Source organism: Sphaeramia orbicularis, chromosome 14, assembly GCF_902148855.1.
Source record: "Sphaeramia orbicularis chromosome 14, fSphaOr1.1, whole genome shotgun sequence".
In the NCBI taxonomy this organism is placed as follows: Eukaryota; Metazoa; Chordata; class Actinopteri; order Kurtiformes; family Apogonidae; genus Sphaeramia; species Sphaeramia orbicularis.
This window is the reverse complement of record NC_043970.1, coordinates 15,522,147-15,536,588: the sequence shown is the minus strand read 5'-3', so window position 1 is coordinate 15,536,588 and position 14,442 is coordinate 15,522,147. Positions and strand designations below refer to the sequence as shown.

The window sequence follows — 14,442 nt, the reverse complement described above, 5'->3', positions numbered from 1 at the left end:
TGAGTCCCACCGTCATAAAAGCTGAGCTTTATGCAGACCTGTTCAGTCCAGTACAGCTGACTTCCGGACTTTTATCTCCATCCTTCATTCATCAGACTCCCGTTTGTGCCCCTCAGTTGTTGTTTCTGTTCATAAATCCGTTTAATCCCTTCCACATGTGCATGTCAGTTCTATCCAAACACATCGTAGACAGTAGACTGTGGTCGGTGACAGGAGAAGCAGCGCGAGTGAAGTGTCAGAGTCAGAGGGACACATATGGGATGTGAGACGGCGATAATGGATCGGATGCTGGACGGCCGTAATGGATGATTGACAGGAGGCTCAGTCAGGTTCGGCCAATTATTTTATTCGGACCGACTAAAATGATTGGTCAGACTTTTATTAGAAATATATGAGAATTAAACATTTTTGAGTTTCAATACCTGGCGGATTTCTTTTACGTTTTAGTTTGACACACACTTATTAGGAGCATTTTAAGATGACAAAAGAAAAGTGTAAAAATGCCACATCATACGGTATAGCTTTAAGACTTGTTAAGTCCTTTTTAAGACTACTTAGAACAGAATTTAATACCTATGTCACAGTCGTACTGGCAAAAAAATTGTGACTCCTAGAATTTAGGAAAATGGATTTATTTACTCCAACGCCTTGATTCCCACTGTTCTGAGTCTTTTCTCACCAGGGGCAGCAAAGTTAGTGATAAATGATTCCTAATTTTAATATAAATTATCGGGTTGGAACAGGTGGAACTGAGTCGACTAATGTTACTTTCTTTGCAGCTTGGACATTTAACAGACACATTTAAGCACACTTCTGGCAACATATTTTAAGACCTACCCTATCAAATTTAATACATTTTAAAGACTTTTGTAAGGCCTTAGATGCAGATTTGTAAATTCAAGACTTTCAAGACCCCGCTATTTGATCAGGCACCTGTGTGGGCAGCACTTGAAGTTGAAAAATGTTAAAAGAGTACTGTATGTAAGTGCAATAATTTCATTTATATGAATGCTGCATAAAAATCTTAAGTGTCTCAGTGTTTCAGTTGTAATTTACAGTTGATGTGCTTTAAAAAAAAAAATCAGCCATAAATATCGGCCTCAAAAATCAGCTGTAGATGTCGGCCATCAGCTGACCAAATTTTAAAAAATAGGCATCATCATCGGCCTTAGAAAAACCCATATCAGTCGACCTCTACTCAAAACTGTTGCCTTTGTTCTTCAAAAAGAAAATAAAAAAAGCATCAGATGAGGTGAAAACCACTACAGATCTACTCATGTTGAAGTTGCAGAGACATCTTTCGTGCGTCTGTGTAATGCTTTCAGCACAGACCCAGAACCCAAATGCAGAACGCAGAGACGGATGTAAAAGTTTACAGGGTTTATTGAATTCAATTAGTATGATAATGATAAAGAACAGGATCTTGAGGACAGCGGGCAAGGAAGTCCTCGTCTGAACCGTCCACCGGGTTTCGGACACGAACCCACGGTTCGGCACCGGGTTTACTGCCGGAACGCCGACTAGGGGAAAGCAGAGGGAGGTCAGGGACGGAAACAGGTCATGCACAGGAAGGCAATCAGACAGGCGACAGGACATAGGGAAAAGGCAAAACTCACGTACCGAATAATCAGGCGAAGGCGTCAAAAAACCAGGAAGGCAGATAGAGGCTGACAACAACCGACAGGGAGCAGGCAAAAGACAGGCAAAACAGATGACAAAAAACAGGTCGAACACGGTAAGGCAAACGAACAAACAGGATCAGAACGCTGGTAAGTAATCTACAAGAGATAACAAACTGGCGTCTGATCAGGGGAAAAGGCAGGGTATAAATACACAAAAGGGAGGGAAGACAACGAGACACAGGTGGAACAAATTAGGGCGGAGTCAGGAAATCAGGGTAAGGGTGAACACCAAACAGGAAGGGAAGTAAAGACAGCAGACAAGACACATGAGGAAAACTTAACAAAATAAAACAGGAAATGACAGACAAACATAGAAGACAGACAACCCCAGACTAACGTCCGGTAACCGGCTTCACAGTCTGAACAGATTGTGGAAAGGGAGGATTATGATGACATCCCCTCTATGACTGTTTGGTGTGTAGTATCTGTGTTTATGCATTTCACAGTCAGATACTCCAACAGTTTTACAGTTTCTGAAATGTGAACCCACAGGACACAACTGGAAGGGGCGGTGCTTCACCTCTCTTTACCTACTGATCACTTCCTGTTTAGCATCAAACAGCTGACGGATGAGGTCAGAGTTCAAAGCTGTTAAAGAATATGGTTAATTTCTGCACTGGTGAAGACCAGATTGGAGTTAACTTCTCATAGGTGTGATAGTGTGTGACTGTAATGTTGACTGACTGTAGTGCGTGTGTGAGTGATGTAAAAAAAATACATGAGTCATTATCAGTAGATGTGACTGAGAAAAAAGAGAAAGAGAAAAAACAGGGCATTTTAAAATGGCTGAAAGGGTTAATAATCAGAAACAGAAGGTCTTAAAGGTGGCCGAATTGACTGAGAGCTGTCCTTCAACATTAACAACATCACTTCCTAAATGAGCCAAGGAATAACTTTCTGCTCATTAAATGTGACGTTCTGGCATTTTACTTCAAATATTTTGGTAATGGTTAAAATGGTTAATAGTAGGAATGCACCGATACCACTTTTTTCCAGACCGAGTACGAGTACTTACATTTGAGTACTTGCCGATACCGAGTACCGATACGAGTACTTAATAATCCCATTCCAGTTCTTAGTTCCTTTTGTAAATGTGCTTTATTGTCGTTGTCATTAGTCTGACTGGAACGAAGTGCTGCTACTGACATTTAATGGGTTGGAATGAGCGTTTCTCAATTAATCCACCAGGGGGCGCTGCTCTGAATTAACCATACTGGACAAATACCACAAAGAAGTGTAAAGTTCTATGAAAAGAAGAAGAAGAAAGTCAGTAATAACAAACATGGAGACGACAGAGGCAACACTAATGTGATACTAATATTGCAGCGTTTTCGCTGGTAAGGTTTAACCCTTTCATGCACGAATTATGAGACCCTTAATCAAGATTTTTTTCCTGAGTGTTTTTATTCCTCTTTAGGCATGAAAAAAACAAGGCAATTGAAAATTTTCTTATGAAAAATAAATAAATAAACAAAAAATATGTAAAAAACAAAAAATAAAGTTAAAAAAAAGACATACTACTACTACTACTAATAAAAATGATCTTATGAACCTATTTTACATGAAGTTGCAAAAATGTCCATTCAGCTGGACACCTTGCATTTAATTTCTGAAACGAAGAAACATGTATTTACAGATAAACTGTGTGAAAACTTGGGGGGGGGGGGGGGGGGTGTAGTTCTGGGGGTGAGAGTATGCTCAGGGGAGATCTACACAATGTTACCAATTCATGTCAGAAAAGATATGTAATGTCTTAAAACTTTAATAAGATATGTGCAGAAACAAACAAACAAAAAAATCCATGAATATATAAGAGAACAGCCGTAGAATAGCTGTCCACTGTAGTGACCAGTATACATGAAAGGGTTAAAAGCTTAGCTTCAGCAGGAAGAGAAAAGAGAAATGAGTGATAAGTTTGGTTTTCACTTGTGCTGGCTTGGGTCCGCACCGCTCCGTACTCCCGCTGGTATTCTCATCCTGGGTATGCATCTGCCAGCCCCTGGAAAACGGATGGAATGTACGCAGAGGACGGACAGAATGCTGCGTCTGTTTCTGTCTATGTCTGTAACGTTACTTGCAGTCAGCGTTACTTTTATCACCGTCATTTATTTAGAAAAATCTCCACACTCTTCACACTCCCCACACATTATTCCACCGTTGCGTACCTGCTGCACTGAACTGTGAATGTCAAACGGCTGTAAGTGGTATTGGTGCATTTGTATCGGATATCTTTTACGAGTACGAGTACACACACTGAGTATCAGAGCTGATGCCGATACTTGTATCAGTATCGGTGCATCCCTAGTTAACAGTGTCAGAGTCTAAAAGAATCTTTAACTTGCCATATTCAAGCCTTGTTTCGAACATGGAACCAGCAAGTACTTTTGAAAAAGTACAAATCTGAGCCACATTTCTCCAAGGTCAATGTACTTTATTTTGTGACAGATTTAGCTGCTGTTCAGATAGGGCTGCACAATATTAGAAAAAAATGACATTGTGATTTTTTTTAACTCTGCGATATATATTGTGATATGAAAAACTACTCAGGAGGATATAATAGCTGTGTGGTGCCAGCGTAAATGGTCAAACAAATTAGTTGGGTTTCCTCTCGTGGCTATCGACACAGAACATGTGTTTTAATCATCGCTCTTGTAGTCGTAATAATTCCATATAACTGACGTTGCTTTTCTTTTTAGCACCAAGTTTTCGTTTTCAGTGATTTTCTCTTGTCTGTTGCTCATTTTTCAATGTTGTTACCAGCGACTCACTCCACGTGCAGGGGTGTGGTCTGCTTCAGCAAACTGATTAAGAATGATTGTGATTGGTGGATCGCTGCGCGCAGTGTGTGTCAGGTACCCAGACTGAAATTAGATGAGAATACGTCAAGTTTGCCTCCTACATTGCAGGACCTGCGATGTGACTATTGCGTACACGTACATTGTGATGACGATGGTCAAACGATATATTGTGCAGCTCTATTTTCAGATGAGTTTTCCATCCCTTTCCTGTTCAGTGAAAACTATTTTAAAGGCTTGTGACAACTGACACAGGATGTAGTCCTTAATGAGTTCCAAATTCTCCTCCGTCTTCAGGTAAATAAATGATTTAACATCTTTTTTGGCTATCACGGGAATAAACATATATTGTAAGAAAGCTCAAAACATGCCAGTTTTAAGATGAAACTACAAACATGATAGTCTCATAGAACATGGTGGATTGTTGTAGATTAAACTTCCTAAATACATATAAAGTTCTTCAAATGAGCTCACTACGAAACATCCACAGTAATTAAAAAATAATATCAAAGTAAAACAAGTCATTTCTAAGCATTTGACTGCATAGCAACTACTGCATTAAGATCATTTTGATGATAATACTTATACTGAAGTATGGTTTCAAATGCAGAACTTGTATTTGTGGTGTATTTTCAGTAGTTTAATTGAACCAATGTGTCTTAATACTTCTCTAATTGCTCACTGACACACCTTTAGAAATGAAAAAAACTAAATTTTCAGGGCACCCCCATGATTTTCCCACATGGTGTCCCTGGCATTTAACAGGTTACCGTGGAAACAGATGCATCATTGGCTGTGATTCGCCCTCCCCTAATGCAATGCATTGTGGGTTGTGTGACTCAGTAACATTTGAGTTCTCCTGGGGACAGGGAGGGGGAGGGCAAAACAGTGAGGCAGCAGTATTTGTCACTTCTCCTTTTCATCTTTCCTCCCAAATGTATATCTGTGGAAAATCCATCATCGCATTCAGCTATTAGACTGCGTTTATGGCACGACGCTTATTTCCTCGCCCATCGTCGAGTAAGTCACTAAATACACAGAATTCCAAACACATATTAGGAGATTAGAAGGACAGCTGCTGGGACTGACCAGTACAACACACAGTAATCCCTGGCAGAGCATCCAGTGAATGTTGTGTACCCTGATCAGAGATGGACAGAAAGAGATGGAGAGACCTTGGCAGAGTGGCAGCGGTGCTCTATTAAGAGAGGAGGAGGTGTTTGGTCTGAAGGGAATAGGAGGATTGGATGGATGAGAGGAAAACAAAGCATGCTCAGTGGCTCTCTCTCTCTCTCTCTCTCTCTCTCTCTCTCTCTCTCTCTGACCGGCAAATGCCTTTTCATCTGCAGAGACAGAGGGTCTGCTGCATATGGTCGAGCGTGCATATGAGCAGTTGTTGCTGCTGCTGAATCCACATACACATTCTCTCACACACGCAAACTCACCTAAGGCACAGAGACATGCGCAAAGACCTCACACCCTTCCCTCTACATCACACACACACTTTCAGATGAGGCTGAAAGCAGCAATAGGAGGCTGCACGCTGAAGTTGTAGCCAGGCTGAATTTTATTTTTGTAACTGTGCCCCCCTTCGATGGGGACTTCCGCAAGGCCTCGAGTCCCAGGATTTAGACCCCAACTCCTTCAATATCCATCAGTATCGCCAAACAACAACAACAATACAACATGGCAAGGCATCACTGAGTGGCTGAGTGAGGAGACCAAGCAATGGCTATCGGACAGCACTTTTTGTACTGATGAAAGGCTTCAAGCTTAGCTGGTAAGGCTCATATTTTAGACATAAATAATGACATGTGTCTGGAAATGTGCACAAGCCGGTTTGAAAGTGAATGAATGTAAGTAAAATGTTAAGTGTCTTATTTTCTCCAGAGTTTGGTGCGTTTTCTCATCTGTACCTTCTTTCATCTATGCCTTTAATGCCATCTGTTCACAGTCACCCCACCACCACCTCATGACCTTAATATCGGTCTTTCCTTCCCTAAGCCTGCCTCACCATTACCCAACAGATACTAGATTCTGGCTTCATTTTAACACTTCTCTGAACTTCGAATGATCTTTGATTTGCTGTAATTATCACTGACTGGTTATTAGAATAAAAGCAGTTCATTTTGGACAAATAATGTATTTGGATGTGTCTGAATATATGAGATTTAGATGCTTAAGTGCATGCAGACAATGGCTGGTTAAGTGTAAACTCTCACTCCTTTTGGTTCTTTGCTGTGATTACACTCTCACTTTGCAAATTGGAGCTGCAGCTATCACGTTAGCAACCAACATTTGTGTAAACCTCTGGCTAAATCAGATCACTATCCAGTGTTTGGCACATGTTGTGTGGCTTAAGGAGTTTTGGCACAAAATTCATGCATGGATAAAACTAGTAAGCCCTGCATTATAAATCCTGAATATGTCCATGTTAGTTGTGTTACATCTTGCCCCACACTTACAACATTTAGTCCGTAAGTAGGGATGGGAATCGATAAGAATTTAACGATTCCAATTCCATTATCGATTTTGCTTATCGATCCGATTCGTTATCAGTTCTCTAATCGATTCTCATATTGCCGCATTTCCACTATGTGGAACCGGTTCGACTCTGCTCGTCTCCCATTGTCGTGCACCTCATTTCCTTTCCCCTACCTTCGGAAACTTGTATTTGAGGGAGTACAACGTTTGTTGCCCGCACTGGAACTGGAACTGGGCCTGGATGACGTCCTGCTGCTAGATTCACAAGTGCTGCTAAGCAGCATATCAAATGAATCACATGCTGTGGACAAATGTTTGAGCATATTGGAGGGATTCCACCCTTTAGAAGAAATGGAAGCTTTGACAGTGTTCCAGTGGACCTGGTGTCATCTGTTGGCTACGTTCTGACCAAAACAATGCAGTGTACGTGTGACATCATCGCGCACGCGCAATGAAGGTGGAATCGATAAGCAGAATCATTAAGCAGGCAGGTAAACGATTCCAAAGAATCGAGCTACTGGGATCCGGTTCTCAAAAAGAACCGGTTCTCGATTCCCATCCCTATCCGTAAGTACTGGGACAGTGACACAAATTTTGCAATCTTGCCTCCGTACGCCACCACAGTGGAGCCGAAATGATGATGTGATTGAAGTGTGGATTTTCAGCTTTAAATCAAGGAGTTTAAGAAAAATATTGGATTACTCCTTTAGACATTACAGCCATTTTAAAACCCTTGGATCATTTGACTTAAAATCTTAAACAGCAGCATCAATGAACAATTTCCTTAGCCCTGTGGAAAGAAATACTATTTTCATAAATAAAAGTGCAGTATAGTATAGACACTGTGCACCATCCATTACTAAACACTCGGCCTCTGTGATTATAGGAGTGTCATCCCAATACACTGGGTATGAACCTTAATCTGGACAAGTGAAGAAGACTGGAGATTAACAGAGCATAAAAAGACATCTCCACACTTTGTCTAACTATGCCAGGACTGAAGAAAGGTCTGGCAGGACCCATTATTATTCTTGCATAGAGGGAAAACATTATCTGACTTCTATTATCTTTTAAACCAGCTACAACTGTCTCAGGTTGCACTGAGCCATGATGCAGCAATGGTGCCTTTTTGCAACTTGTTTAGGTAGAACAGACATTAAAATGGCTAATAGATTAAAACCTCTTATTGCACGCCCAAACATTTGTCAGAACTTGCCATTTTCAGCATGTAAATGCAGCTTTGAGTTAATGTTGTAGTAAGCGGATCCTCTGAAAACACAGTATGGGAAGAGGAGGTAACTGCTGTTTGAAATAGTCAGCCATTAGACATCCTTCTCCAATAGAACTAGTGGCGCCAGGCACAACAAACCCCGCCCCTCGCACATATTTTATCCATTATAAGTAACTGGGAAGATTTTTAAAAAAACACAAAAAAATCAGAACTTTGACCTAACTTTTCCAAAATGTAATGACATCTATTCTGGGTCACTGGCAATCTATAAACCCTATTTTGCAGGAATTGAACCTACAGTTTTACTGCTAAAGAGTTAACAAACAAACAAACAAACCAAACCAAAAACCATACCCCTAATTATTCCTGTGAGTCAAAAGAAGAAACAATATGCAATGAGAAGCAGAGCTGACTCACCTATAATTGCGGATCATTTGATAAAAAAAAAGGTAGGATTTGACTGTAGGATGGAGTAAATTGCTCCATTGTCAACTTAAAGGTTACATTATTTGCAGCAAATATGTCTGTGGTTAAAATGAAATGTCACCTCCAATCTCCATCCTCCATCCTTTTGCCAAGGGTTATAAAAGGAAAATGTTATTAATTTTAGATTAATAGGTAATTGTACTGGTTGATGAATTATCATATGGCATTACAGTCCAATTATTCCAATACCTGATCTTAAAATGTGAAGAAAATGTGATAAAATTCAAGGCTCTGCCAGTTTTAAGTAGGTGCAGCATAATTTAAGTGGATCATTGGTGCATTACTTTTTGCTGTCAGACAAAAAAAAAGCAAAACAATTGATCACAAATCCTTGGTGAAATTAATTAGTGACATCAGAGTTGACAAAAACTGAATAAAACATCAACTCCACAGCCTCTGGTGTTGCAGTGGATGATGTGCAAAAGTGACATGGGTTACTGGGTGCCGCCTTGGAGAAACATGTCATGTTTATGTACAGGAAACATTGCTATTTTTACAATCGGGCACCTGAGTCACAAGTAACCCCATAGCAGGCAGTAATGCCAACAGCTGCAGTTAGACCAGTAACATTAGAATGCATGTGTGTTAGATGCCAAAGACGATGCAGGAATTAAAATGGCTGCATTCCCATGCTCTCTAATTAGGGAAGTATCTTTTGGGACAGCTGCTCATCATTATACCTCGGCCACTTCTCATTATCATACCACAAAAGTAGAGCTGCGTTACCTAAGAATATGTGCATATTAAGAACGGTGTCCGCTGGGTGCATAAAGCCTGAGCTACATAGAGAAGAAAGTTATAGAACTGAGGATGGGATAAAAATAGAGTGCCAAGATCTATGCGGGTAATAATAGGATCCGACTACAACAGATATGTTTTTAATGTGATCAGGTCATCTTTTCAATTTTATTTCAGCTACATAAACAGCAATGTACCACCCATATTGTAGACCAGGGGTGTCAAACATGCGGCCTGGGGGCAAAAACCAGCCCGCCAAAGATTCCAGTCTGGCCCACAGGATGAATTTGCAAAGCACAAAAATTACACTTAAGATATTAACAATCAAGGATGTCGAAGTCGTTTTTGTTTAGGTTCTACATACAATTATACAATTAGTTTAATGTGAAAAACATAACATTATATCACACCTATAAATAAATAATGTCAACTCCAAATTTTTCTCTTTGTTTTAGTGTAAAAACTTACATTAAATTATAAAAATATTAACATTTACACACTATCCTTTAACAATAAAATGTGAAAAACCTGAAATTTTGAAAGTGAAATTTTAACATTATTCTTCCTGTTATTAAATATTTTGTGCCTTTGTAGATCCAATCCGTAATATGCATGTATAAATGGTAGAGGTGAGGTGTAATATTGTTAAAATTGCACTTATTTTTCTCAAGAAATTTCAGTTTTTTTTTTCTGGTTATTCACATCAGTTTTGTTTGGATAGTTTGTAAATGTACATATTTTCATAATTTAATTTTGATTGCATTAAAACAAAGAGAAAAATTTGGAGTCGTCATTATTTACAGGTTATTATGCTGTTGTTTTACTGGTCCGGCCCACTTGAGATCAATTTGGGTTTAATGTGGCCCCTGAACTAAAATGAGTTTGACACCCCTGTTGTAGACAGACAAAGGACACAGTAAAGAGATAAGCTATAATATGCTGAATATAAGTCAGTGGTGGTTGGTTGGCGTATAGGACCTGAATGGTGTTGAAGTCATCTCTTTCTGAAATGTTAACTTGTAATAATTTTACGTAAGAATGGGGTGACCAATAGCTACAATGACCAGTCGCAGACACTGTTAGTAAAATGTCTCACAGCAGAAAGATGACAGCTACATTGGTCACTTTTCTTTGACTTTCACTCGTGCTCACTATTTTCAATAGGGGAAACTAACCATCCGTCGTCATGTAAACCTGCCTTCCCCAAACTTAAGGACCCGAAATGTGTCATGGAGCTGTTTTTACTGGGTAACAACAGATGACAGTGAGTAAAAGTAAAATAAATGATAATAATGTGAGTAGGGCTGGGTAATGAAACAATAGCGATATATATTGCGAAATAATTTTTCCTCGATAGAAATATGTGACATGCTCGATATAATTTCAATAGAATTCATTCGTTCATGTTTTGACAGACGTAAGAACAGCCAATCATAATTAAGTAGTGCCACACCGAACCAATCACGCTAAAGCCACGGCAAATTAGGTTGACGCACACAGCACAGGTGTAAGAGCAGCTGCAGCACACACACTAACGTTTGGGCTGCAGTGGGAGGTAATGAACGTTCCCTCAGGAGAAAATGCGACCAAGAAGTTGGGCGACCAGGTTACTGAAAAGTAGGAGGTGAACTGTTTCGGTTCAGGGCCTTCAGTACAATACTGAGGTGTACCGAACGAAAACATGTAGCCTATGTGAAGAACGCAAACACTCACCTTTCCTTAAGTCCTACTTTCGGTTTTATGCTAGTTATGGCATTTAAGGAACACACCCCCACATATATACCCCCAGTACTGTTTCGTGAAGATGGTCTGTTTTGTTTGTGTTCTCTTTTAAAACTTGAACGCTTTTGCCTGCTGGTCAGACTTCTAGCTTAATGTTAAATATATGAACCTTTTTTATTTATCTGAAACAGTTGGATAATGTTCTTCAGCACATCTGTCATGTTCAACCTCTGACAGAAAATAAATCATATTTAAATCAAAAATATCCTTCTTATGTCTTCACAACTAACTTATGAGTAACAGAAAATTTAAGCTTGACAAAAACTGTGATTTGATTTATATCGTGATACATATCGATGTTGTCTGATATCGTGATATGATTTTTTTTCCCATATCGTCCAGCTCTAAATGTGATGTTAATTCGTTTTCCGACTTAAAATACAACTACAGTGTATTCTGAAAGAAATTGCAAACAAAAGCAAGACAAAAACAATGTTTGAAAAATCCAATACATATACAAAAAGGACAAAAAAGATGCAACAAGAGAAGAAAAGACATCAAGAAGTGATGAGTGGACGCAGTGTTTTGACAGTGAAAATCTGTGATTTATGTGCTTGTTTGTGAATGTTTATATATGAAAGACAGTGAGTCACTGCTGCGCTAACATTACTTGCAAATAGGGATGTAACGATTACCTGTATAACGATAAACTGCGGTAAAATTGCAGACAGTTAGTATTACCGTTTAAATTCTAATTATCATGATAACTGTGTTTGATTACCACACTTTTAGAGGAGAAAACACATATGTAAAGACATGCTTTTATGTCAAATATCTGAGTATAGTTTGAATTTATTACACTACACAATTGTATATACCTTATATTTGGAACCAATATTCACTTTTAAAGTCTTTGAAAAGGTTCGTTAAGCATCTGTGTGTTATTTATGCAATAAATTAAAATTTTTTTTCAAACCAAATTTTATATTTTTTTTGTGTTTTCTGGCCTTTTATGTTTTTATAGTAGGTTAAAGTGAAAAAAATAATAGGCAGATGATATAGATGAAGTTGTGCTGAAAAAAAGATCCCAAACATGGGTATAGTAAACATTTGTTTATATAGTATATAAAGGCAAAATCAAAAGGACTGAAAAACGGCCAAAATAGGCTCAGACCCCTAAGGGTTAATATTCAAATGTTTCTGCAACAGAATTCAAATGTTTCTGCAACATTGTGCCAATTATTTTATTTTATTTGTTTTTGTTGTTTTTTTTTCCAAAATACAACTTGGTTAATTTATTTCAGAGTGTGTATAAGTACTTTTTGAACATTTTGAGCACAGTTTCAACAATACCGCAATAATAATGATAACCATGATAATTTTGGTCACAATAACCGTGATATGAAATTTTCATAGCGCTACATCCCTACTTGCAAATAATCTCGTCAGTTAATTCAGAATTGTTTAGAAATGAGAAAAGTCAGTAAAATGTAGAAATTATGGTAATAATTCATGGTGGATTTTTTTTTTTTTTTTTTCTAACGTGGGTCCCTGCAAAGCATAACAAGACCAGCATTAAACACCATAACAACCCCTTGTCCACCCCTTTTGACAATAAGGGTGACGCTGTACCTATTCTCTGCTCCCCTACCAGTATCACTAGCCTCTCACTTCATCTGTGCTAGTTTCTCCTATCTGCTCCCATGACCATGCACTGAACCCAAAAGACCTGGAAAATGTAGGTCATCACTGTCATCATCCAGTTTTGCCAAATCAACCATAATTCTCCCTTGAAAATGAAGGTTAAGGTCAACACCCAAAGAACTCGTCAAAGAGCTCCCATGTCCCCATGTTGGACCTAAAAACCAAACATGAAGGAGATCGGATGATTTGGTATAGATGAGCATGAATTTGATGCAATAAAAGAAAACATAAAGGGTACCTGAAGTGAATAGTTCTGTCAGGTAGCTTCCAGTATAGGCCGTTGTCAAGTATGTACGAGTACCAAGTCGCTCCTCCGTCAGTCAGTCATGGTCAGCGACATGTTGCGGTTCCAGCACAGTGACAGTAGTGATGCAGACTCGTTGGTTTGTCCGATTACCTGGGCTGTGATGGACTGGTCACTGACCCCCATACAGCAGACACCAGTCTAAGATGACATATTATCGGCCAGTGATGGGTTGTGTTCCCAGGACAGGTCCAGACCGAGTACCAGTACGAGTACTTACATTTGAGTACTTGCCGATACCGACTACCGATACGAGTACTTAATAATCTCATTCCAGTTCTTAGTTCCTTTTGTAAATGTGCTTTATTGTCGTTGTCATTAGTCTGACTGGAACAAAGTGCTGCTATTGACATTTAATGTGTTGGAATGAGCGTTTCTCAATTAATCCACCAGGGGGCGCCACTCTTAATTAACCATACCGGACAAATGCCACGAAGAAAAGTAAAGTTTTTTGAGAAGAAGAAGAAAGTCAGTAATAACAAACATGGAGATGACAGAGGTAACACTAATGTGCATACTAATGTTGCAGCGTTTTTGTTGGTAAGGTTTAAAAGTGAAGCTTCAGGATGTAGGGAAAAGATAAATGAGCATTAAGCTTCATTTTCACTTCCACTGACAGCGGTCCGCACCGCTCCGTACCCCCATAGTATTATAAGTAGTACAGAAACCGGCCCAGCCCTGGGTAGTCGTCATAAATACATCAGTAGTTTTTCTCAAACTCACACAATTGCTCTTTGAAAAGATCCTCTCCCTCCACGGGTCTCGGTGGTATTCTCCATCTAGGTACACATCCGCCAGCACCTGGAAAACGGATGGAATGTACACAGAGGATGGACAGAACGCTCTGTCCGTATCTGTCTGTGTCTTTAACGTTACTTGCAGTCAGTGTTACTTTTGTCACTGTCATTTATTTTGAAAAATGTCCACACTCTACATACTCCCCACACATCACTCAACTGCGACGTACCTGCTGTACTGAACTGGGAATGTCATGCTGCTGTAAGTGGTATTGGTGTGGTTGTATCTGAGTACTTTTACGAGTACAAGTACAAGTACACACGCTGAGTATTGGACCCAATACCCGATACAGGTATCGGTATCTGTGCATCCCTACTGACTGCTGCTTGTGTACTCGCACTTCATCACCAAGAATCAATGCCCGGTGCGTCACTTACGGCCGGCAATGGCTGCTCCCCATAGGTTCTAGCCCCACGCATAATTCACCTAATAATAAGGCCCAGTATGCTGCATTTAAGGTGATTTTTTTTTTACTGAATTTGCACCTCTCTTGCTTAT

The 14,442-nt window shown here is 39.4% G+C and overlaps 1 protein-coding gene across 12 annotated transcripts in view; it reads left to right on the top strand.

The window, feature by feature from the left end:
* Window positions 1–5,834: 5,834 nt before the first annotated feature.
* Window positions 5,835–14,442, top strand: part of LOC115432953 (protein Aster-B-like) — a 70,213-nt gene continuing 61,605 nt past the window's right edge. For all 12 annotated transcript variants that reach the window (XM_030154084.1, XM_030154080.1, XM_030154077.1 and 9 more), the window contains exon 1: window positions 5,835–6,257. In XM_030154084.1, the coding sequence (XP_030009944.1) occupies window positions 6,235–6,257 (23 nt within the window). In that variant the 5' untranslated portion in view covers window positions 5,835–6,234. The remainder of the gene's footprint in view (window positions 6,258–14,442) is intronic.